The sequence below is a fragment of the Pempheris klunzingeri genome, chromosome 17, assembly GCF_042242105.1.
Source record: "Pempheris klunzingeri isolate RE-2024b chromosome 17, fPemKlu1.hap1, whole genome shotgun sequence".
In the NCBI taxonomy this organism is placed as follows: Eukaryota; Metazoa; Chordata; class Actinopteri; order Acropomatiformes; family Pempheridae; genus Pempheris; species Pempheris klunzingeri.
In genome coordinates, this window is record NC_092028.1 from 9058938 (window position 1) to 9081422 (window position 22485).

The 22485-nt window shown below is 41.7% G+C and overlaps 3 protein-coding genes across 3 annotated transcripts; 1 reads left to right on the plus strand and 2 right to left on the minus strand.

Annotated features, from left to right (window-relative positions):
- Positions 1-678: 678 nt before the first annotated feature.
- rab3db (RAB3D, member RAS oncogene family, b) lies at positions 679-10037 on the minus strand. Its single transcript, XM_070848111.1, has 5 exons — positions 9874-10037; positions 6800-7036; positions 1886-2004; positions 1488-1612; positions 679-1312 (listed from the first exon to the last, which is right to left on the minus strand). The coding sequence occupies exons 2-5, from the start codon at positions 7034-7036 to the stop codon at positions 1125-1127; spliced, it is 669 nt and encodes a 222-aa protein (XP_070704212.1). The 5' UTR covers positions 9874-10037; the 3' UTR covers positions 679-1124.
- Positions 10038-12832: 2795 nt separating this feature from the next.
- On the minus strand, positions 12833-16304 carry tmem205 (transmembrane protein 205). The gene is made up of 4 exons (XM_070848110.1): positions 16235-16304; positions 15167-15275; positions 14908-15071; positions 12833-14795 (listed from the first exon to the last, which is right to left on the minus strand). The coding sequence occupies exons 2-4, from the start codon at positions 15264-15266 to the stop codon at positions 14493-14495; spliced, it is 567 nt and encodes a 188-aa protein (XP_070704211.1). The 5' UTR covers positions 15267-15275; positions 16235-16304; the 3' UTR covers positions 12833-14492.
- A 3505-nt stretch (positions 16305-19809) lies between these two features.
- Positions 19810-22218, plus strand: elof1 (elongation factor 1). The gene is made up of 4 exons (XM_070847388.1): positions 19810-19868; positions 20532-20663; positions 20744-20814; positions 21209-22218. Exons 2-4 carry the CDS (start codon positions 20548-20550, stop codon positions 21271-21273), a joined length of 252 nt encoding a protein of 83 aa, XP_070703489.1. The 5' UTR covers positions 19810-19868; positions 20532-20547; the 3' UTR covers positions 21274-22218.
- The last annotated feature ends 267 nt before the right edge of the window (positions 22219-22485 follow it).

A 22485-nucleotide genomic window follows, 5' to 3' on the forward strand; every position in this document is an offset into this window, starting at 1 on the left:
AGTCCATTTTGAGAAATGATTTGTCAGTGCAGGACATACGAAGCTACTGGCAGCAGCTGGTTAGCTTAGCCTAGCGCAAAGACTGGACAGAGCCACGCTAGCTGCTTCCCTCCGTTTAACAAGATTATGTCTCACTTGATAATCCAAAAAAATCCAAAAAACACGCTAAGCTAAACTAAGCGGCTGCTGGCGTACAGATGTCAGAGTGGTATCAATCTTTTCATCTAACGACAAGATAACGAATAAATACATTTCCCAACACATGAACCTATTCCTTTAAAACTTGCAAAGCTAAATATGCCATTGTTTGAATCATATATCATTTAAAGAGTAGCTTCCCTCCTCTCTCTTTCAATCAGTCGTAAGCATGAATCATCCTAGATACGACTGGACAAGCGAAGCACTCTGAACTGTCATTGTGTCAGCTGCTGTGAACTTTTCTATCCACTAAAAATCACATTCTTAACATATTTGAGGCGAAAAAGCAAAAAGGCTACAGTTGCAGAAACGTGAATCATTTTGAATCTGCAGTATAACACGGTTTAAATATGTTTGTGAGTGTCTACTTGGTAATCTAAGGCAAACCTAAGAATATGGACTGAATGAATCTCAAATAAAACAACTCGTGCCAAAAGTACTGCCATCTATGCACACTATTTGGCATCACTTGCCACTATCTGCACAAATACTTGGCTCAGAAAATTAAAGCCACTGAACAAATGTTTCATATACAGTGCATTTAAAAGGCTAGCAGTGGTCCAGGCGGCTGATGTTTGAGGGGGGTGGACAGAACACTGGGCAGGTTTTAGTGGACTATCAGCTCACCACAGAGCTGATGGGTCCTGATCACACAGGCAGAGTGGGCCTCTTTTAAGTGAGAAGACAGAAGGAGGCCTGGACAGGATGGGGGGCAGATAGCACTCGTGAAGATTATCTCAGCTAGCTGTCCTTTGGTTCATGCTGCGCTGTGTGGACAAGACAGAGCTGGACGTGGCTGCAGTGACGGGAGAGGGAGAGGCACTCTCAACGGTTGAGGCACAGAGAAGGAGTTGGTCTTCATGTATGAGTATCTGTGTGTGTGTGTGTGTGTGTGTGTTGGGGCACATGTTAGGAAGGCAGGTGGTTTAGCAAGCACAGCCCCCGTGGCTCTCTGACGGCGAGTCTTTAAGGCCCTGGTTCCCGTGGTTAGCTACGAGGTTGATGTCCCCCTCCATGCTCTCGTTCATCTTCTCACAGATGACGTCCACTAGACGCTCAAACACCTGCTTCACGTTGATGTTGTCCTTAGCGCTGGCCTCGAAGAACTGGAAACCTGAGGGGGAGCAAGGACGCAGGAGTGCCAGACATCTTTTCATTTGATTCACTGTGAGCAAACGCAGTAGATGCAAGCCAGTGAAAATACACATGGATACCCTACACCCTACCCAGCTAACAGGCAGAGGTTTTATAACTAAACACTAAAACTATGTGAGTAAAAGAGTTTTTACCGAGCTCCTCTGCCAGTCGCTGGCCATCCTCTGTGGGTACGAGCCGGTCATCCTCCAGGTCACACTTGTTACCAACCAGGATCACCTGAGCATTGTCCCACGAGTACGTCTTGATCTGTGTCGCCCTGCACACAGACATAAAGTTTCACACTCTGCATGCTTAAAAGGATTTTACAAAAAGGATCTGTAAAGTAGTATAAAACCCTACCAATCAGATACTTTTCTGCATAAACAGCAATAACGTATGAACATGCAAACTCTACACTGAACCTTCTTGCTGTGAGGTGGCAGTGCTAAATGCCGCTCCACTGTGCCGCACCTTTACACAAAAGTGCTTCATATTTGACATTTTAGAGAAAATCTAACCAAATGTCAAATGTTTAAAATGTCCAACTCACCAGTCCTGCACTGCGCTGAAGGAGTCCTGGTTAGTGATGTCGTACATGAGCAGGAAGCCCATGGCTCCTCTGTAGTAAGCTGTGGTGATGGTGCGGTAGCGCTCTTGTCCTGCTGTATCCTGCATTAACACACACGCACACACACAAATATATATGTTTACTACGCTTCATAAACGCTGCATTCACTTCATTTTTACTGAGGTCTGTAAAACGAAAAAACAAAAGAAAAAGAAAACATAAACTCCCCTGTGATCATTCAATACATGATTTGAAACCACATGGGGGCAGTATTGTCCAAACTATGGCCCGTTGCTGCAGTGCTTGCCTCTGGGCTGGCACTGGCACAGTATCTGTGGAATAGATTTATCAACTCTTACAGACAGTCTACTCCAATACCACTGTCTAATCCAGAAACATCAGGCAGAATCCAGAAGAAAGTCATTTCAGACTGAGCAAAGAGAGTCATAGTGTTGTTGAGTTCAGTGGTACACCTTCATTAACACTACCCATCATGCTCCAAATATGCTCATTTGAACTTATATTGAACTGGATGTTATTTAACTCTATTCACTATATAATGGATATTGCTGATTTTTTTAAATATATATTATTGAACTGTCAGTGTTAAGGTTGGTTTTGTCAAGCTGGCATGTGTACTATCATGTGGAGTGGCAAAATCTGGACTTCTTAACCATTATCTTTTAGCTAAAACCATTTCATCTGTTTATCCATTATTTTTACATAACTGTTTGAGCTGCTTTTTAATTACTTTCAGCTGTCTATTTCAACCATCTTCCTATTCATTTTAACTGTTTACAGTCTTCTTTATAAGCTTCTTTGCTCATTTGCGTTTCTCACACATTCTAGACCACGTCATGATATGTGATAATTACTGTTTTTTTTTTTTTAAACTTGAGCTACTGTACAGTCTTTCTGTGTAGCTCCACTGCAGAAGTACCCCTTGGGGTACAAGTACGCCTGATTGGGAATCACTGGTCTAGTTATTCATTGGTGATGTTGGGCCGGTAAACTATTCATGCTGAGGAGTGTGTGGTAAGTAATTCAAATTATTAAGAGACATTTGCAAATTAAATTCAACTCAGACTCTGGTTTCATTTGTAGCAGGTAAAAAAGTAAAAAGGATAATTATGGATCCTGTGTACTGGGAAATATAAGGCCATGGTATGATTGCACTCCGAGAAACCTTCATGCATTTCTCCTTCCAAACCACTTGGCTTCATTAGCACATCAAAATACCACTTGCTCCTCTCCCCACAGTCCACCAGAAGATGACATTTAGATATGAGCTCCTGCCACAATCATTTCTCATCAAACCAGCAATTCTGGCTTAAATCAACAACCTGCCAGCGAGACGAAACACACAGATAACAGAAATGTCAGCGTCACAGAGCCAGAGGAGGTGTGGCCTCTGCACCGTGTTGCCTCCCAGCCACAGTGAGTTTGTCAGAAGCATCTTCTAATTAAATGGAGGCTACGTGTGATGTCACAGTCCACGGCTCAAAATAGCGGCTCAAAGCAAAAAGATAAACAGGTAGACTGAGCTGGTCGGGCAGCTCTGCTCCACTCTCACCGTTACTTGGTAACCTGTCCGAGTCCATCATTTGCATCAGGGGCCTATGTGTGTGTTTCTGTGTTTGCCTGATGTTTACCCCACAGTGAGGCGGAGGAGGAGTAGGAGTGGGTTGTCCAGGTAACCTGAGGCCATTCAGGGTTATGAATGTTCCATTACAGCCAGGACAGCTCCGGGTGGTCGACCCAAATGATCCGTCTCACTTTACAAAATGGACAAGACAGCAGCAGTCTGCAGCGTAAATCCTTCTATCTAGAAACAGCACCCAGTAGAAACATGGCTGACCCGTATGCTTATGATTTACTCTCCAATGCCACAGTCAGGGACGGCCTTCTGTCAGCGGTTATGCTTCTTTTAGTTAAGTGTGAAATATTCCAGGTCCATCTTTATCTCATCCACGCAGAGATGAACAAATATTTGACAGCACGATGTGGCGTCTAACCAAACAGACAGTCTCCTGGGTTGCTATAATCAACCCCAGCCAGTAGACAAAAGCTGCTCCCTCATGTGTATATGTATGATGACAGACAGGGAGGGCTTTAAATTAGGCTCCCGTGTGGTCAGAGACTTTGACGTCACTGGGATCCTGATCTTTAAACATGCGTCACCTGCATCTCTATCAACTGCCAACACAAAGGTGGCACACACAACTTACACATGAATGTGTTTATGCAGTGTGTAAAAGGCGTGCGCGCGCGTTTGTTCAAAGATCAGAAACATATTTCCATGACACAAAAAAAAGGAGGGATGTAAACAATATGTGCACACGGTGTGAACATATACTTGAGCTCTGTGTATTCACTGTGCAGGGGCCATGAGGTGTGTTATCAGGCTAGCCTGTTTCCATGATACACAAAGGGAGGCTAGCAGCTGGCAGAGTGGGATCATCAACAGTGCTCTTTGTCTGAGGACCTAAAGAAATCTCTTACAGACGGTGTTCAATGGGGGCTAACATGGATTTAACAGTGAGGAAGTAGAAGGAGTTGATTATTAACACCACATGAGGGAGGATTCGTACCAAGACATGCCTGCTGGTCCTACGCCCTTTAAATACACTGCCACTCTAGTGCTGCAGTATATCTTCACTAGGTCTCCGTCAGACGCTGATAGGGAACTTCCTCTACTTCCCGAGCATAGGAAATACCACGTCTCTTTGTCATTCTACAGCACCATCAGTAGTCACGCCAAGGCCAGGCACACACATAACACACATTTTACAGTCATTGGGGTTCATTCTTCGCCCTCCTCCTCAGATTGTAGAATATCGCACGCCGCTAGCACTGCATGTCATCTTACAGAGACACATGTTTGGTCAGGTAGCTGAGTGTGTGTTTTGGTGTGTGCTGCTGCTGATTCATGTTGGTCACCGTTCGTGTATGGATACACATTGTTGGTTCAAATGAATCATCTGTTTGAACAGCCTTAACAATGTATACCATTAGGATGTGTCGCGTACTGTGGGGAATGTGCAGGCGGTGGAGGAAAAGTAAGGATACACCTTAAGGTGCGATGTAAAAGCCCTGCTAGGAGCACCAGAGATACAATTTTTATCAAGACTGTTTCTTCCTCTTTCTAGTCTTTATGGCTTATCATCTGCTGGCTGTTACTTCATATTTACTATACAGATGAGGGTGGTACTGATTTTCACACCTCACTCTCAGCAAGAAAAACTCAAAAAACACTTCCCTTTAAGCATCTCGATCACGTTTTTTTTAAAACGTGAGTTACAAACATCATGACAACATGTTTCAAACAAACAAAAAACTCAAAGAGGAACAGTGGTCTCACACAGACCGTCCGCACTAATTGCGACACCCACTAGAAGCTACAAACTGCAACTGCAACACCTGAAGGTCTCAAAAAAACACCCAATGCCATGAGTGAGGAAGAAACCTCGCCCCAAAACATGCAACGATATACTACTATGTGCAAATTCATTGTAACTAAATGCATCAGTAAATTATTATCTAACTCCACATGTCTATAGCAACTATCAATATTACATTAACAATGGATCACATGACTATGTCTAATGTGAAGTGGATCACTTGTAGTCACAAATCCACAAACAGTTATCACCAATTTGCAGTTCTCTTTGGTTTTATGTCATTTTTTAATGTCCTGCAGTTTATTGTTTTTCGTTGTTTCATTTTTTGGCCACAGTGGGCAGCTATTCTCAGGAAAAAAAACATTTAGCAGCCAAAGATCCAGATGTTTCCCTCAAGCTTTAGTGGAGAGACACAGGGCAAGCCACCACTCCAAATTAAATGCTAATGTTGCTCCGTATCTGATTGCCTATGCTAATAAGTTCTCTATATCAACTTAAAAGAGGATAATTTATCAGTGTTGTGTTCACAGCTAGTTTCTGCTGCCCTCAAATTGCCAAAAAAATCAGTTACTGTAGATTTAAAATTTTAAAAAGATTTTGTTTAAATAAAATATCCCAGATCTGAGGTAGGACAGTTTCTCATCGTCTCTTGACCTTGACCTCCATCTGGGCTTCCTCAATTAAAAGAATGCAAACCTGAAAACATGTGCTTTACATATTTATGTGAACACTTCAGTGCTCCTTAAGGGTAGGGAGTAAGAATGTGTTTGAAACCATGAGGATGTTGTGCTTTTTACACAATTTACAGGCTAAACTTGCACAAGGGCCAAAAGCCACACTTTCAGACAAATTATGTCTTTAAAAGGATTTAAAAGGTTTTGGTCCTGACTGCAGGCCACCTGAAAGGATCTAACAAGCATTCAGCAACTTCCCTTGTCTTTATCTCCTCGTTTGCTTTATTTAAGGTTGACGTGGGGCTGCATCTAATGAGTACTTTTGTGACCGATTAATCTGTCAATTATGTAAATGATTAATCATTTGGTCGACAAAAAATTAGAAAATAGTAACAAATTATCCATCACAACATCCTTAGAGCCCAAGGTGACTTCCCACAAATAGTCCAAAACCCCAAAATATTAAATTTATTATGATGCAAACCAAGAAAAGCAAGTTTTCACACTTGAGAACCTGGAAAAAAAATCACATTTTTGGAATTTTTGCTTGAAAAGGGACGATTAGTTGATTATAAAACTAGGTGTTAGTTCCATGTCCATCGATTAATTGACTAATCATTGCAGCTCTAATCTAAAGCTATAAAACTGTAAAGAGACTGGACACGTACATGAATCTTAAGTGAAGAACGCCTGTCTCAATGTATTCTACACTTGAGATTCATGTGCATGTGCTTAGCTGCCAAACCTGTTGCTTAAGCACCGTGGTAATTAAATGCAACACAAATAATAACTACAACATATCGTATCTTTGATCCACCCACCCAAATCTGCAACTTGATCCTCTTGTCATTGCGGAAGACAGTCTTGACCTTGAAGTCGATGCCCACGGTGCTGACGAAGGCAGAGGTGAAAGAGTCGTCTGCGTAACGGAACAGGAAAGAGGTTTTGCCGACGCTGCTGTTGCCAATGATCAGCAGCTTGAACATGTAGTCAAAGTTCTGGTCGGCTGCATCCTTCTGGGAGGGCTGCTGCTGGAGCCGCGAGTCATTTGAGGCCATCTAGAGAGGGAGGAGAGGGGGGAATCAAGCTCAAACTGAACCTAGCATGCAGCTTTTGGAGGAAACCTTTCGCCAAAGCATCTTGCAATCAGTATCAGGTGATGTGAAGTATATGACGGCTGGGGAAAGATCAAGAAGGCCACAGCTACTCACACAGGTGTCAAAAACACCATCTTTGAACAGAGACAGGGGTTAAGACCGCCTCTCATTTATGACCACCTGTTATCCCTATCGGACAGTCATGTGATGACGCTTGAGCCAGATGTATTCACTGATGAAGAGTTGAAAGCTCCTGAACTAACAAGTGGACCTTGAGTCAAAGCGATTTTATCACAAGTACTCACATCCTGAGGTCAGACATGAACTTTTATGATAACACTGTGTCAGATGACTGTGGAAACAATGTGCCAATATGAAAGAGATTATTACTTTGATTAACAGTTGGAAACTGTACTCAAAACAGAGTAGCAATGAGCTAACAGCAGCAAGGAAGAAGACAGCTAGCAGGCAAATATGGACATAAACAAGTCGCGATTTCAAATATTCATATATATGTTCATCACATTTGTCATTCTGTCATTAATTGTCACATATTGATAAATGTTATGTTCATCAGTTACTTATGTTCATCAGCACTAGAATCAACAACGCTCAACTCATTGGAATATCAAAGAGGATACAAAGTGTAATCAAAGTGTAGCCAGATCTAAGTCCACTTGTGATCTATGTGATCATGGTCCTTATAGGGTTTGTGACCAAAATGAGAAGTTTTGAATAAATAAAACACTTATGCCTTTAAATTATGGGAAGCTATACCATCTGCTTGATTGTAACCATTCATCTCAACCTAATCTCTCTTGAGGGCAGGTGTGAGATTACCTGCCATTAAGCCTTTTAGTGTCAGGCATCCAAAGAGTGGGAGGAGGGAGACCAGTCGCACAGCTTTGGGTGTGAAAAGAAGAACAGAGGGCTAGCTACACACACACACACACACACACACACACACACACACACACACACACACACACAGGTGATCAATCGGTGCGGCTCAGCCCTGCCTCTCTCTGCTGAGACTCGTCTCCGTGGAGACCAGACCAGGACTCAGCTGCCAACAAGACCCATTAGTGGTCAAAGCAGTCAGTTCCCTCAGCTTTTAACTGTCCAGATGGAGGTCTCCAGAGCGGCATAGAGATATCTATCACACTAACACTGAGGGCTATGGAAAAAAAAGAATAGGAGAGGAGAGGAGAGGACGTTTATTGCAGAGAAATTAGAGAAGCCTGGCACAATCATTTACAGTGTGTCTACACATGTTTACTCTCAGTAATCACAGTGTCAGGGTATGGGAGGACAAGTCCATGCTCCTCACTTGTTTACTGATGATAGCTTGCTTGGTATTATGAACAGCTGTGTGTCTATCTTGAAAGAACTGATGAGATCCGCAGTAGGAAAACACCACTAATCCTGTTACTCCTGAATTATTGATTATGTGCTACAAGAAAACATTTTGCCGCCGTCTGATGAAATCATTGTAACTCGGAGACTTACTGAAAGCCATGCAGTGTCGAAAACATTTGAACTGATATGACAGGTGTAAACTAACTCTCAGCTGCAGTAAAACTTACACATTCATTAGATTTCTATTGTTTTTCTGTAAGTGCAGTGAGACACATGGAGCCGCCAGTGCACTGAGGCCTGAAGCAGACTTACCACACACACACCAACCTGTGCAATCTTGTTTGCTGGCTGATGGTGTAATGAAACACTGAGAATGAGAAAATACCACAATACCATTTCACAAGTTCCCCTCACACTCATCTAAAGCATAGGTACATGCCATCCAGACACAACCCTCTCACACCAAAAAGTGCTGTCTGGTTGTTACATGAAGAACTGTGTTTCTCAAGTATTTCCCTGCAGACATTAGCTCTGAAATCCCGAATCACATGATCCCCGTGCTGTAGACGGGTCTCCTGCTACATACTTTGTGTATTTATAGACCCCATAGCATGGATCCGACCCCTTAAAAACGGTTTTCTTACTCCAACTTTCCCATCAGCTCAGCTTAAGGAGGTAAACCCAGTCACATGTCCCTCATGTTTACAGTGCAGCTCAGGATGTCTGCAGGCAAATATAAGTCAGCTCAAACAGTCGGCAAAGACATTTCTCAAATGGTATTCTCTTTTTTTTATAAGCATGTTGTAGAAATTACAATGGCTGAGCAGCTGTGATTACTTTGATGAAAGGCCCCCACATCAGCACCTGCCTTGGCATCAGGACAGTCATCTCTGAGAGGACAGTCAGCCTCCATGTAGGGAGGTTAGCCATTTACTGAGCTGCAGCATGGGTGAGAATGGGAGCTCCTTTATAGCACGTTGGAGCAGCATTATCTCCAGTAATACAAATAAAGGCCATTACAGTAAACAGGGCCTGGCGGTGGTGCAGCCAGGTCCCTCAGCAGGCACTGTTTGCTGATCCCAGAGCAGCAGCCTGGCTGACCCGCAGGAAATGACCACTATTGATTAGTTGGCAGCTGCTACATCAGTTCTTTCATTAGGAGAAGGGATGAAACGCAAACATAGATGGGAGATAAAGGCTGGGGCACTATTTCGATATTGGAAAATGACTAATATTCTATGTTTAATATGCTGACTGTAGAAAGCAATGGTGTGACGACACTAGAAAACAGAGCTGTGGTAAAAACCAAACATTAGGTATCATTCCGCGGGGATAAACCTGTTAGCCAGAATAAAAGGAAACACGCAACTTCCCTCTGAGGGAACAACTCGGACAGGAAGGAAGAAAACCGTAACACTCAGGAACTTAGACAAACTCACCTTCTTGCGGAAGAAAGCAAACGTCCAACTCAGTTCTCTGTCGACTCTGTCAGTGATCCGCGGCTGTCTTCCGCCCGGCGTTGAGAGGATGCCGGGTATAAAGTAGAGCAAACACGTGAAATATCCTTCAGTGCTCCAGCAGCCGACCCTCACCAGGCTCCTTTCCCCCCTGGTTCTTCCTTCGCGGACTGGAGCGGTGTGAAGCTGACGGTGTGGCAGGAACTCCCAGTGTGTGTGTGTGTGTGTGTGTGTGTGTGTGTGTGTACACCAAGCAGCCGCTGTGAGCCCGTGCCAGTCTGCACTGCACGAGAGGGCTGTCCTCGGTGCACGCGCACGTGAGCGCGCGGGCACTAAACTAACACACACCCCAGAGAGACAACACACCTACTGTAACACCTCAGCGGGAACTACGAGTGTGTCCAAGTGTTATACTGAGAAAATAGGCTTATTTACACTGTGCAACATTCATGGATGAGCCTGTCTCTGTTCTGTTTTGTTAAGTTGTTAGGCCTGTAATCTTCCCATGTTTCTGTAACATTAGGCTTTGACTGGAATAATTTATTATATATCAAACATTTTCCCTCCTATGGTATCTGTTATATCCCTATTGGCAAGGTAGGATGAACCTACTAGGGGGGAGCTGTGTATGTACTATGTTATATTTAAAGGGATAACTTTCACATTTTTGGGAATCACTTCATCTGCTCATTCATCTGTAGTTTAAAAGTCCCATATTATGCAAAATGCACTTTTTAAACACAAATATGTGTCTACAGACTATCAGTCTACAGACTGATCCATCTTTCAGTAAACGTGTGTGAAAACATGCAGTTCAAATTTAGCTCCCTTGATGATGTCACAAGGGGACCTGGTGAACATGTGACCTGTTAGAGCCGACTGTCCCCACCCTCTGAAAACCTCGCTGTCCTTTTTTCCCCCCACACTACTGCCAGCTCCTGGCAACAGTAAAATTACGAAGGTTGTGAGCAGAGCAGCAGATTGTTCTGTTCTTCTAAAACGGAGCGTTCAAACAGAGCAGCTGTAGAAGCCATGTCTGGTATGAGAAAAACAATTATGATTAAACCGTTTAGACCTATTCTTGTAGGACATCCAGATACAAATATGAACATGAAAATTTGCAGAATATGGGACCTTTAAGTAAATATGAACCTACAGCCAGACAGTAGCCAGTTAGCTTAGCTTAGCATAATGAGTGGACACAGGGGGAAACCACTAACTTGACTCTGATCAAAGGTAGTAAAATCCACCCACCAGCATGTCTAAAGCTCACTGATTAGCTCATTATATCCTTTTTGTTTAATCCTTACAAAAAAAACAAGTGTAAAAGTGAAATATTGTGATTTATTTGCTGGATGAGCCTATTGCTTGGTGCAGTGCAGCGAATTCCTGGATTTCTCACTGGTTGAAAAGACGCAGGGTGAAGATATGTAGCTGAAAGCTGGGTAGAGCTCTGATTCTCTTTCATTTTTAATTAGAAGTGACAAATCCCCCACATGAGGGGCACAACAGAAACGCTGGCAGGGAGAGAACGAATGAATGGGCAGTGATTAGGGAGGAAATTCTTCGTCAGATATTCTTTTAAACTAACTTAAGTTTGAGCAGAAGCAGATGCAGCTGATCTGTATCATTAAAAACCAAAATAGCAACAACAGTGGACTCAGTAAAGAGTGACAGCTAAGTGGATCTGCCCAAAGCCACAGCCAAGTGTGGGAGATGATGGCGAATCCTGGAAGCCTTGCTGCCCTCTGTATGTTTCTACCCTCAACTAATTGCCACATAGTATATGTGGGTAACTGTGGATGCCAGACCCTCGGGGGATTTACTATCAGTTCAATTTATTTAGTCAAATTAGGCTGCTGAGTCAGTTTTTATCACCAGAAAAGTCCATGTCCTTATCTTACCTTAAATAAAAATGATCTCGATGAGTTTCAAACAATGACATATTCAGATTTCAGTCATGCTTTATAATATAGAACTCCTCTACAGCATGTTCACATATTTATATAGTCTCTATAGGTGCTGAACTTGGTTTCTGGTGGTCTTCAGTGCTACCTCTTGGTATCATTATGAGCTTATATAGTCCTTTCTTTGATAGGCACAACACAAAGGGTGCTAATCGCCAACTGGTGAAGCTTTCAGAGCTGCATGTGTGTGGTTAATATTGAATATCTGAAAAGAGCTGCCTTGTCCTTTGATAAATTGTACATTCTATTAGGTTCTCAGTGTATCTTATGCTACGTAGGAGCATACATCACTGAGATCAGACAATTGCAAATTAGGTCTACATTTCTACATTAGAGATGATTGAATAACGCTGCCTGAGACTCCCAGACTCATAATTAATTTAACACACCATATTACTGCAGTATTACTGGAGTCCCACATAATGGTCCCTGAACTAGCAGCAGTCTGTTCAGAGTGTGATTGCTGCAGTGACTCTCTGTCTTACACACAAATATGCGCGAATTCATTTCCTTGCGTAGGTCAGGAATGAGGGAGGTTTTTTTTTCTCTACTTCCTCATGTTTTACTTTGCACACACAGAAATGAGGAATTTCTTAGAGATAGATCTTATACATCTGGCTTGTACAAGTACACTTTGCTTTACAAACCTGTTTTGGAGGTTTTTACCAGCTTATTTTCCCAACAGTTCTGCCACTTCTTGAGCTGTGTGGAGGAAATGAACATTTCACTTTAGATCTCTTTGAAGTCAAACCATGAAGAGATGAGTGGATAAACTTGTTCTTTGGTTGAATAGGGTATATTTCCTGGTACCACTGCTGTGAGCAACATGACGGGACAGCTTAAGACCCACTGCATTCCCTGGGAGTTTCAAAAGGCGTAGCTGACAGGCTTCCTCGAGACACTTGGACTAACTTACTTGTACAACTGGCATCAAGGCACATTAACACAATGTCAGCAAGATAAAGGAAACAGTGTTTAAAGTTCATTTCGTGTCTATTTTTATTGACTAGAAAGCAAGAAAAATAAAACAAATCTCATTCAATGCAGACAGAATTCCTGATCACAGATGGAGGAATCATGTTAAACATGTCAACATGAACTGCACCACATCCCCTCACTTTTAGTCCATGCTTTTTATATTGAAATATCTCCATTATAATCCATTAGTGCCGATATTGTAGCTGTAATAAGGACAGTGCCTCTCTCATCCTGCAGCTTGCCAGCACAGCAGCGTTCTCTGCATTCAAGGCTGGTCCTCTCAAAACCTGGTGTGCGTCACTGGTAATTAAATTAAAACCTGCCTATTTCCAAATCCGAGCAGTCTGTTGGCTCCGAGTTCATTCATCAGTGTGAATCTATTAAAAGGACAGTTTCTTTCCAAGGCAATCCATTAAAATAAATATTTGCTTTTAGAACATAAAGATCATAAGAGGACAAAACAGACCTGTGGTGCTATATATTAGGGAATAACAATGGGTGCACGTGTATGAATATTAACACAACACTGTCCAATTTCCAGATCACAGTGTTAATCCAATGTTGTCGACAAATTTAACATACATTTACATGTTAAATATTTGGAAACACAATATTTTACAAATATAATGTGGTATGTATGCTCTGCTGTGCTCAGCAGAGGACGAACAAACTTTGACCGAACACACTTGTGTCCAATGTTCGCCCCCTGCTGGAGATGCAAATAAATTGGCAACACTGCACCTGAGGTTTGGTGATTACATTTTACAAAGTGTGTTTTTGACAACAATGCCAACTCACACACACACCGCCTCGCTTCCTGCTTAAATATCTATTAGATCACAGCGCTTCGGTCCATCCGACCTTCATCGGGTTTATGGGCAGCATCACAACACATCCATCTCAGTCGTCCAATCGGAGGACTACAGAGATTAGTCTGACAAAACTGAACAAAAATAGAAAAGATTGAGTGAATTAAGAGCAAATATACTGATACATTAATTAATATTAATGTTTTTAATGTTACAGTTTTATTAAACACACCATGCTTGTTGTTTTTGTGACACTTTGCGTTAGTTCAAGGTGCTCATCAGTGAAACCAGTCTCTACACTGAATGATGGAGGCAGCTGCCCATATACCTGATGAAGGTCGGGCAAAGCCAAACGTTGTGATCCCATAAAGACTTCATACTCCCTCTGCACCTTCTTATGACACCCCCATTACACATTCAGGTGTGCAGGGAAAAGGGTTTTTAAAAGAAATGTAATTCTTAGCATGAGCAATATAATCCAATATTTAAAAAATATATATATATATACAAAAACACTGAACAGTGCATCCTATTTTGCAAGGCAGCATTAATTAGATACTGAGTGACGGGATGAAAAATAGTTAACTAACTGCCAGATAGAAGTGACTAGCAGTGGAGAGTTTTGTGGATGCTCGATGGAAACAAAGGCATCCTCCCTCATAAGGACACTTGGGACAAAATTCTGTGTAATTTCATTTGCATGATTTCACTGAAGCTTTAATTTGTGGGTATATTTTTCTCAAACCCATCCATATTGACCATCACCTCATCATATTTGCCATATCACATGAAATGCTGCGATGCCAGCAGAAGTTGACAGTGAGCTATTTTTCATGAATTGAAACCTCTAAATGGTGGATAAATTCAAAGCTGTGTACATCAAATTAATAGTGGTGCAGATGAATCCTATCAGGTTGCAGAGGTTGGACAGCCCGTGGTAGCGACCAAACGTGCTCTTGTGGGCTCTGTACTTTGGGTCCTGCTCTTTGAGCTTAGCATAAGCCTCTTTCTGGCTGCCCAGACCAATTTGGTTCCCCAGGCCATGCTCCTTCTCCACCTCCCTCAACTGGAACATCACCTCAGTGGCTGCTGGGCCAAACCAACGCGCGTTCAGGCCTGCCATGATCAGTGCCACAAAATACAGACCCATCTGCAAGACAAGAAAAGATACCTTAATGGAAGACATCATGGGGATGATTTACTTGCAGATATTGTGGTTAAAATAGGTTTTTAAAATTGTATGTGCGGGTGCGATATTTGACCTGCACACTTTCATGCCAATCCAGCAGCTCTCTGGGATGGTACACAGCATACACAGCCAGGCTGACAACATTGCTGCCCATCAGACAATAGAAGTACACAGGGAAGAGTTTACTCTGCACAAGGCCAAAGGTGTGCAGAGTTACCTGCCACACCAATGCAAAACCTGCAGACACAGACATCAAGATCAGGAAAAAAGGGGGGAGGAAACCACAATATAGTGCTGAAACAGGATGCATATGTCGCAGCCATGACTCATACCTGCTATGAAGGAGACCCACACCTGCATGCCCCAGGTGAAAGAGAGCACAAGAAGGTGTAGCACCTTGACCAAGTCTGTGGGCTCCCCCTCTGTTACCATGGTGCCACTCTGCAGAATACATTCATTAGGAACACAATTAGCCTACAGTACATTGATACATTTGAATCTGGCTTCACTTCTCCATTGTTTGGGGTCGCACCGACCCAAACCAACCTGTGTAAATAATACTGTTCTTCTTTCCTTCTTCCCTCATTAAAACCCTTCCCTTTCCCTAAAATTAGGCTTGCACGTGTGATGATGGTGTCAAAATATTAAAGTTGCCACACTGATCACATTGTTATTACTGATTAGGATGTTTTGATTTAGATGTTAATGTGGGCATGAAAATAGATCTAATGCCAAAGCGTTTCACAGGCAAAGTAATGTATAGTATGTGACACACTCCGTCTTATGAACAAATGATCATAAAACTCCAGAAACGGGGGTACAGAAAGACTTATTTATGATTAGGGAGCGTGGGTGTTGCATTGAAAGCACTTTCAACACCAATCCATTGGATTTAACCATGTTTTCCAGCTCAGGGCTCTGAGACAGCAGAAGTAATGTTACCTTTTCTTTGCTTTGGCTGATAAAAAACAATGCTAAGTATGTTTCCAGGATCCATGACCGAATACTAAAAAAAAAAAAAAGAAACCTGGCCAGACAGATAAAAGTCTGGTGTGTGTTTCCACATGTGCAGCAGACCTGATAAGTCCCCACAGTGAGATAAGAGTGTAAAGGCAGAGCAGAGAAAATACATTTCGGTATGTCCACTGACAACATAATGTATGTAAGCATCCCTTTGACGACTGATCGACATGGAGTGCTAAAGGTACTAGCATGATCTGTCTACAGCAGACAGGACAGTGAGGCTGTTTCCAGCTTGGAGCTGACAAGCTAACCAGCTTTAGCTTCCGAGCTAACGTTAGGGCTGAGTTACACAAGTTTCATGTCGGCAGCGTTTCTCGCTTCATGTCAGAATTCACAAGTACAATCAATCGCGACATGTTCGTGATCCTGCACCTTACCTTTCTTAGTCTTTCTTGTGAGTAACTAGAATACCAAGTGGTAATGAACTCCGTTCGTACAGTCCAAAGTCCTTCCTCTGTCATACTATTATGACAACAAGCCCCGCCCACCGAGGCCAGGCGGACCAATAGTATTGTTTGGAAGTTAATATATTATAATATTCTATCTTTTCATTGATTTCTAGTCATTTCTTTTTGTGTAGGACAATATCATACAATCTACCTGTTAATTTATATCAGCTAAATGTAGGTATCTACTCATCTGTTTTTATTGGCTGAATTATGAGGAGGAGCCTATTGAAGACTTGACTTGAGGGTCAGTTTGTGGTGAAAAAAGGCCTCAGTGTTAAAAGTCTAACTGTGACTTTTGGCAGAAGAAATAACACTTTAGAAATAACACAAGCTTCCTCTTACAAGTTAGCCAAACACAAAACACAGCAGCTTACTCAGTGTGGTATGACCACTGTTGACTCGTCTCTGCTTGCACTAATCTAACATTCTAATTTACCATTAACCAGTAATAATAATCCAATTAATTTGGATTAGAGAGGCCGTTGTTTAGAAGATACATATGTCTGATTTAATTCTTCACAAAGCTGTAAATGGTTTACAAGTTGGTTAAAAGTGGAAAAGTACTCAAAAGTGCTCAAGTTCATAAGCTAAGAAAATAATACTTGAAGTATCTAAAATGTGGCCAAAGCAAGAACAAAGAAACAGCAAAACGTTTGTGATGGTCACACCAGCAGCTGCACACTGGCTGCACCGTGTTCCTCCTGCGTCACGGGGAGGGCCATCTTTATAGGCTTCTATTTCATTATATATTATCATTGCCTCAACTGGACGGCAGACATCACAGGATGCGATACTTTTATATGAGTTCTTTACCTCGGATCTTTGATATCAAGCCTCTGGTAAAACCATGTGAAGCACACTGACACTCTTCAGGCACCTCATCAGTTCTCAGCAGCAGTCTCCTTGCCTGCCGCAGCGAGAGGATTTCTACTTGAGGAGGTTTCATTTATTCCTGTGGCTCTGCGGCACAGCAGGAGCAACGCACACACACACACACAGATATATTGTTTTCTACACAACGCTTTAGTCCTGAATTGATGCGGCTCAGACCTTTCATCATGGTTTGGGAGAAACCTTTTATCAGTGGGCTTCTCAGAGTGCTGCCATCCAAACCGCCTCACCATGAGAATGTATCAGTTTATCTGAGTTGAATAATCCGTAAAGAATTGTTATTTTTTCTAATGACATTACAGCTGACGTTATATCCAAATGGGCACTGCTGGGGAGTAATGAACTACATGTAATTAAAGAGGTAGTTTAACTGCAGTTTGAGGTAGGCCCAGCTTGCACTACAATATACTCACATTTACATAGTGATTCAAATAGTACTACTTTTTTGCCATTCTTCCTCACTGTAATTGAGCTCCCTTTGACCACCCCTGCCCCATTTTTCTTTCATACTGATCACTGTCAAGGCATACCCAGGCAATGCATTCGTAATGTAGCCTCCACCACACTCTTGACCAGTGTGTGACGCATGAGCAGAAAGGCAGTGCTCACACAGCGACAGTAATCTCAGCCTGAGGAAGACTCGCCCCGGAAAATGACTGCAGGTACATGACACCGAGCAGCTCCGCCAACAAAACCTACATTTTCACATGTGAGCTGTATGCAAGCAGAGAGTAAATGGGCCCATTCTCGCTACTGCAAAGGCACCAAACACAAGAGCAAATTCAAATGGTACTTGATAATTACTATTTATAACAAAAGTTCAGAGAAGCTGCTGCTATTTTAGAAGTTACCTGCTTGGTGGTGATGGACACTGTAGCCTAAACAAAACTAAAGCTGACAAGTGCAAGAAATGTCAGCTTTTTACAGCAGCAGCAGCAGCATCTGCATTTATTAGATGAATTTGTCCATCACGTCTTACAGTCCTACATACAGATAAGAGTGTGTCTTAATCTCAGTATTTGACTATGTGATAACTTATTAACTGCCGCACATGGTTGCATTCATTTAGTTAATTCATAGCATTCAGCTTTCAGCTACATTGATGTCTGGATATTATGAATCAGTATTAAATGCAGAAATGAACTGAATGAAGAGCTGGAGTGGTGTTTAAAATCGACACACTACCTTTTTTCCATTACCATCTGTCTTTGCTCTTACAGCTCCTCCTTTAGAGGGTGATTATGCGAGTGCTGTTATACAGCAGCCTAATTTTCCTTGCCCCAGAAGAATAAATTCTTGCAATTCCACAACCTTTTACTCAACTTCAAGGCTTTAGCCTTATGGATCTTGAGACGGTTGCATGATATCTGAAAAAATAAAAATTTCAGCCTCGTCATTACAAAAGAGCCTTTCATTTGTCAGCACTGTGAGGTTAACTGTGTAAAAAGTGACACTATGCCAACAGCGTTAATTAACCTGCACTGTCCCCGCTAGATAAATGAACAAATCAAATAAAATGAATAAAAAAGAGGATTACTTTCACTTAAAGTGACTTGAACTCTTAAACTCTCCGTTTCTTATGAGAGGAGCTGCTGTGACTTCAGGCATATTTTATCATTATGAATCAAAGTGAGCGTGATTGGATTATTCGATTATTCCATTTCTATCTTATTTTAGTGGCGACTTTCTGTGAGATGAGGGGTGATGTTAAAGGAGATTATTTTTTGTGTTTTATGTATGACCTGGGGACAAGTGCACACTTTTTGCAATACACACAACTGAGATGCATTTTTGTTGTTGTTGCTGTTTTTATAATTTTATATCACATGACAATTTTTTAAAGAGTAGTTTAAACTACTTTTTCTGAGGAGCGTTAGTTAACCACACTAGATTTCTCTCTTGGGTTGCTTTGATGTGGCTCAACTTATTCAAGTGTGAAGCAATTGGTGGTTTGCAACGTAGCCTTCCCAGCACTGCATATGGGCTTTATTTTCATCTATTTGATTCTACTTTGCTGAGGCAAGGTGTTGGCTGGAAACCTCCCTGTCAGTACAGAGCAACACAACATAACAGAAGTGGTAATGAATTGATCTGTTGGCAGGTGCCAAGAGTTGCCCCACCTGGATGAGGTTTCTGCTGACATTGTGGTTACAAATAAGCCAGAAAATTATCACACAGTATGAGGTTATGCTTGACCGCATCCCTGGACAGAACCAATGGAAACAGATCAAATAGGGAGATCATTAATCACTGGTGTGTTATTAGTGATGATGTCCCTTCATTCATTTCATTAATCAGAGCCTGAACTCCAGTTTCCACTCAGCAGCATTTCCCCGTCTAAGCACATCATGATAATGGCTTTTGATAGCACATTCCTATCTTTCTCATTAGTTTCTGAATTCCTTACGGACATGGAGAAATAGTGGAATAATAAGAAATCAGTCACTGTGCGGCTCTACATGTTTTTCGGTTTGAGGAATATTTGCGACATCACTGGAGGAGGGAGTTATTTTAGACGCTGAGATCCGCTTATTGGATACACGAAGCTGTCAGTCTCCGCTTTTGAGCCAATCACAAACGGCTCAAACTCCAAACAAACCAATCAGAAGCGTCGTAGAGAGACGCTGCATCCGGTAGACACAGCATCCTCCGCTACAAGGCATCATTTTTGGTAAGACAGATAACAGTCACATCATCGCTAAAATGCGAAATAATGCAATAAACAACGGACGAAACGCACACAAAAATATGGTTTTATGTTTAACCTTTAGAGTCGTTTATTAAAAGCAGTTTCTATCTCTTACGGTCTCGGCTAGGAGCTGTTAGCGGGTTAGCTTGCTAGCGGTAGCTCTTTGGCGCTCCGGTGCGACTGTTTTTCTGATCCTGTTTGGCTGAAATTTTAATTGCGGACTGGAAAAGAGGCTTCATTAAAACGCCATTCAGCTTTCACAATATACATTAGAGGTAACGTTAATTACTAATTACTATCAACGGGTTAAAAGTGTAATGTTACCACAGGAGCCATGGTGGTTTGTGGTCCAGTGAGTGTACCTGCCTGTGAGCCAGGTGAACGGTGACTAAGAACAATGTCATTACAGATGAACAACCATGTGTGAGTTATTGCCTGAGCTTCAGTGAGTTAATATAATAAAAATAGTTTTAATTGATTTTGGTTAACACAGGTACAGAAACATGGGCACTTAATCATTTCTGTGTAAAATAGTTTAAAAGGCAAGTGAGAGTGAAAATGTGTTGCAAAGTCCACAGCAGATGGAAATAAAGAAAATTATTATTCAACTTTAACATTTTTTTTGTTTTTTACATTTTCCTGCAGATACACAACACTACAAATGGGGCGCAGAAAGTCAAAGAGAAAGCCACCCCCCAAGAAGAAAATGACGGGTAACCTGGACGTCCAGTTCACTTGCCCGTTCTGTAACCACGAGAAGTCCTGCGATGTCAAAATGTAAGTGACTCCACACAGTTCAGAAAACAGAGAGAAATGCATCATGAACAACACAACTAAAAGCACTGACTGTCTTCTAGGGAGCGTACCCGCAACACAGGAATTATATCGTGCAGTGTTTGCTTGGAGGAGTTCCAGACTCCTATAACCTGTATCCTTTTCTTTCACCTGCGGAAGAGGTTTGTTTTGGTCCTGTTCGCGAGTATTTTAGGATTAAGGATATCTCAACTATAGTGAAATTACATTTTTTGCATTATGATTATGTAGAAAGTTGGGCCAAGAGCCAAGGAACAAGTTGTTTTGAATCCACAAATTTTGGATTATTTTCACTATTTCCCTATGAACTGCAGCACTGACCTGAACGATTGTTTATCATTGTGTGCTGTAGTACAGTTCAGAATGTACCTGCTGATAAAATCACACTTTTGATTATTACAATGAGAAACTAGAGGATTGCTTAGCCTTGGTGGAGGTAATTAATGTGTGTGTTTGCGTGTTTTGCCATCTGCGTGCATTTGGAATGTCCCTTAACCTTTTCCCAACAGATCTGTCAGAGCCAGTGGATGTTTACAGTGACTGGATCGATGCCTGCGAAGCAGCCAATCAATAGTCATGTCTTCCTGTGGCTCACCTTGTCTCTGACCTCTCTCACTCACACTTCACCCCTTCGACTGCTCTGCTGAATTAGCTCCTGTTCAGCTCGCACAATGTAGCAGAATCTTCACAAACAATAGAAGCATTATGTTTTTACTGTCATGCTTAGTTTAGTTTGCTATAATGTGGCATGCAGAGCATGACACATTCCTCTGGCTGGGCCAGGGGGTCGCCATGTTGTTAGTCTTCATCACAGTTCTCAGTATAAAAGTTTTCATAAATCAGTGATTAGGTTATTATAAGTTCTAATAAGATTAGAGCGTGATATTTTCTTTTTTTGGACTAAATAGTCAATACATTTAAAATGTAATCCAATATTTCCACTTGTGTAAATCATTCCTTGTCCTTCATCGGTATTCTCTGTGATTTATGGATGAAACTATGATCATTCCTTTTGTTTAGGTTGTTGCTGAGTTGTATTTACTAGATTATAATGGCACAAATGTGTGTTATTTTAGTGGAAGTTTTTTTTAGTTCTCAAATTCTCTAATGTGCTGAATCGTCTTGTTGGTTGACAATTGTTTTGAACTGCCAATTTTTTTAAAGTCTTGTGTTTTTAGACCAGCATATATTCGTATCGCTAGATTTGAACATTTCCCTGTTTTAAATCACAATCATGTTATTGTAACTTTCTGTGTATTTCACATTTACTGTGTATTTTTAAGCAGCGACAGTAGAAAGAAAATTAAATCAGCACCGTATTTTTCAAGTGTTTTTTATTGCACAAATGTCATGTTTAGTGAAAGGCATATAGACAAAACAAAATCAAGGACTTAGCAAAGATGTTTGATCAATGTCGACTCACAGCCAACACATCAGGTGGAATGTTCCTACACAGTTGTTGCCATCCTGGATGTTAAAGGGAAGAAATGGTAATAAATGAATGCACTGGTAAAAATGACTCTCCTACATTTGATTGAATAAAAGTAATGTTTGGATGTTTGATGGAATGAAAACACACTAAGTGTGCACGTGCTTTCCCCCACTAGATGGCACACACGTCCTACACCATGGCTGTGATGCTCCTGTTGCTGAACGGCAACGAGCAGGTCAAACGCTCCAATCTGTTAGAACTTTCAACACATGGACGCAAACATGGACGTTATTTATCTACTAACTAATTCTGACAGCAATTGAAAGCCATTAAATCTGAATAGCTCACTGAGAA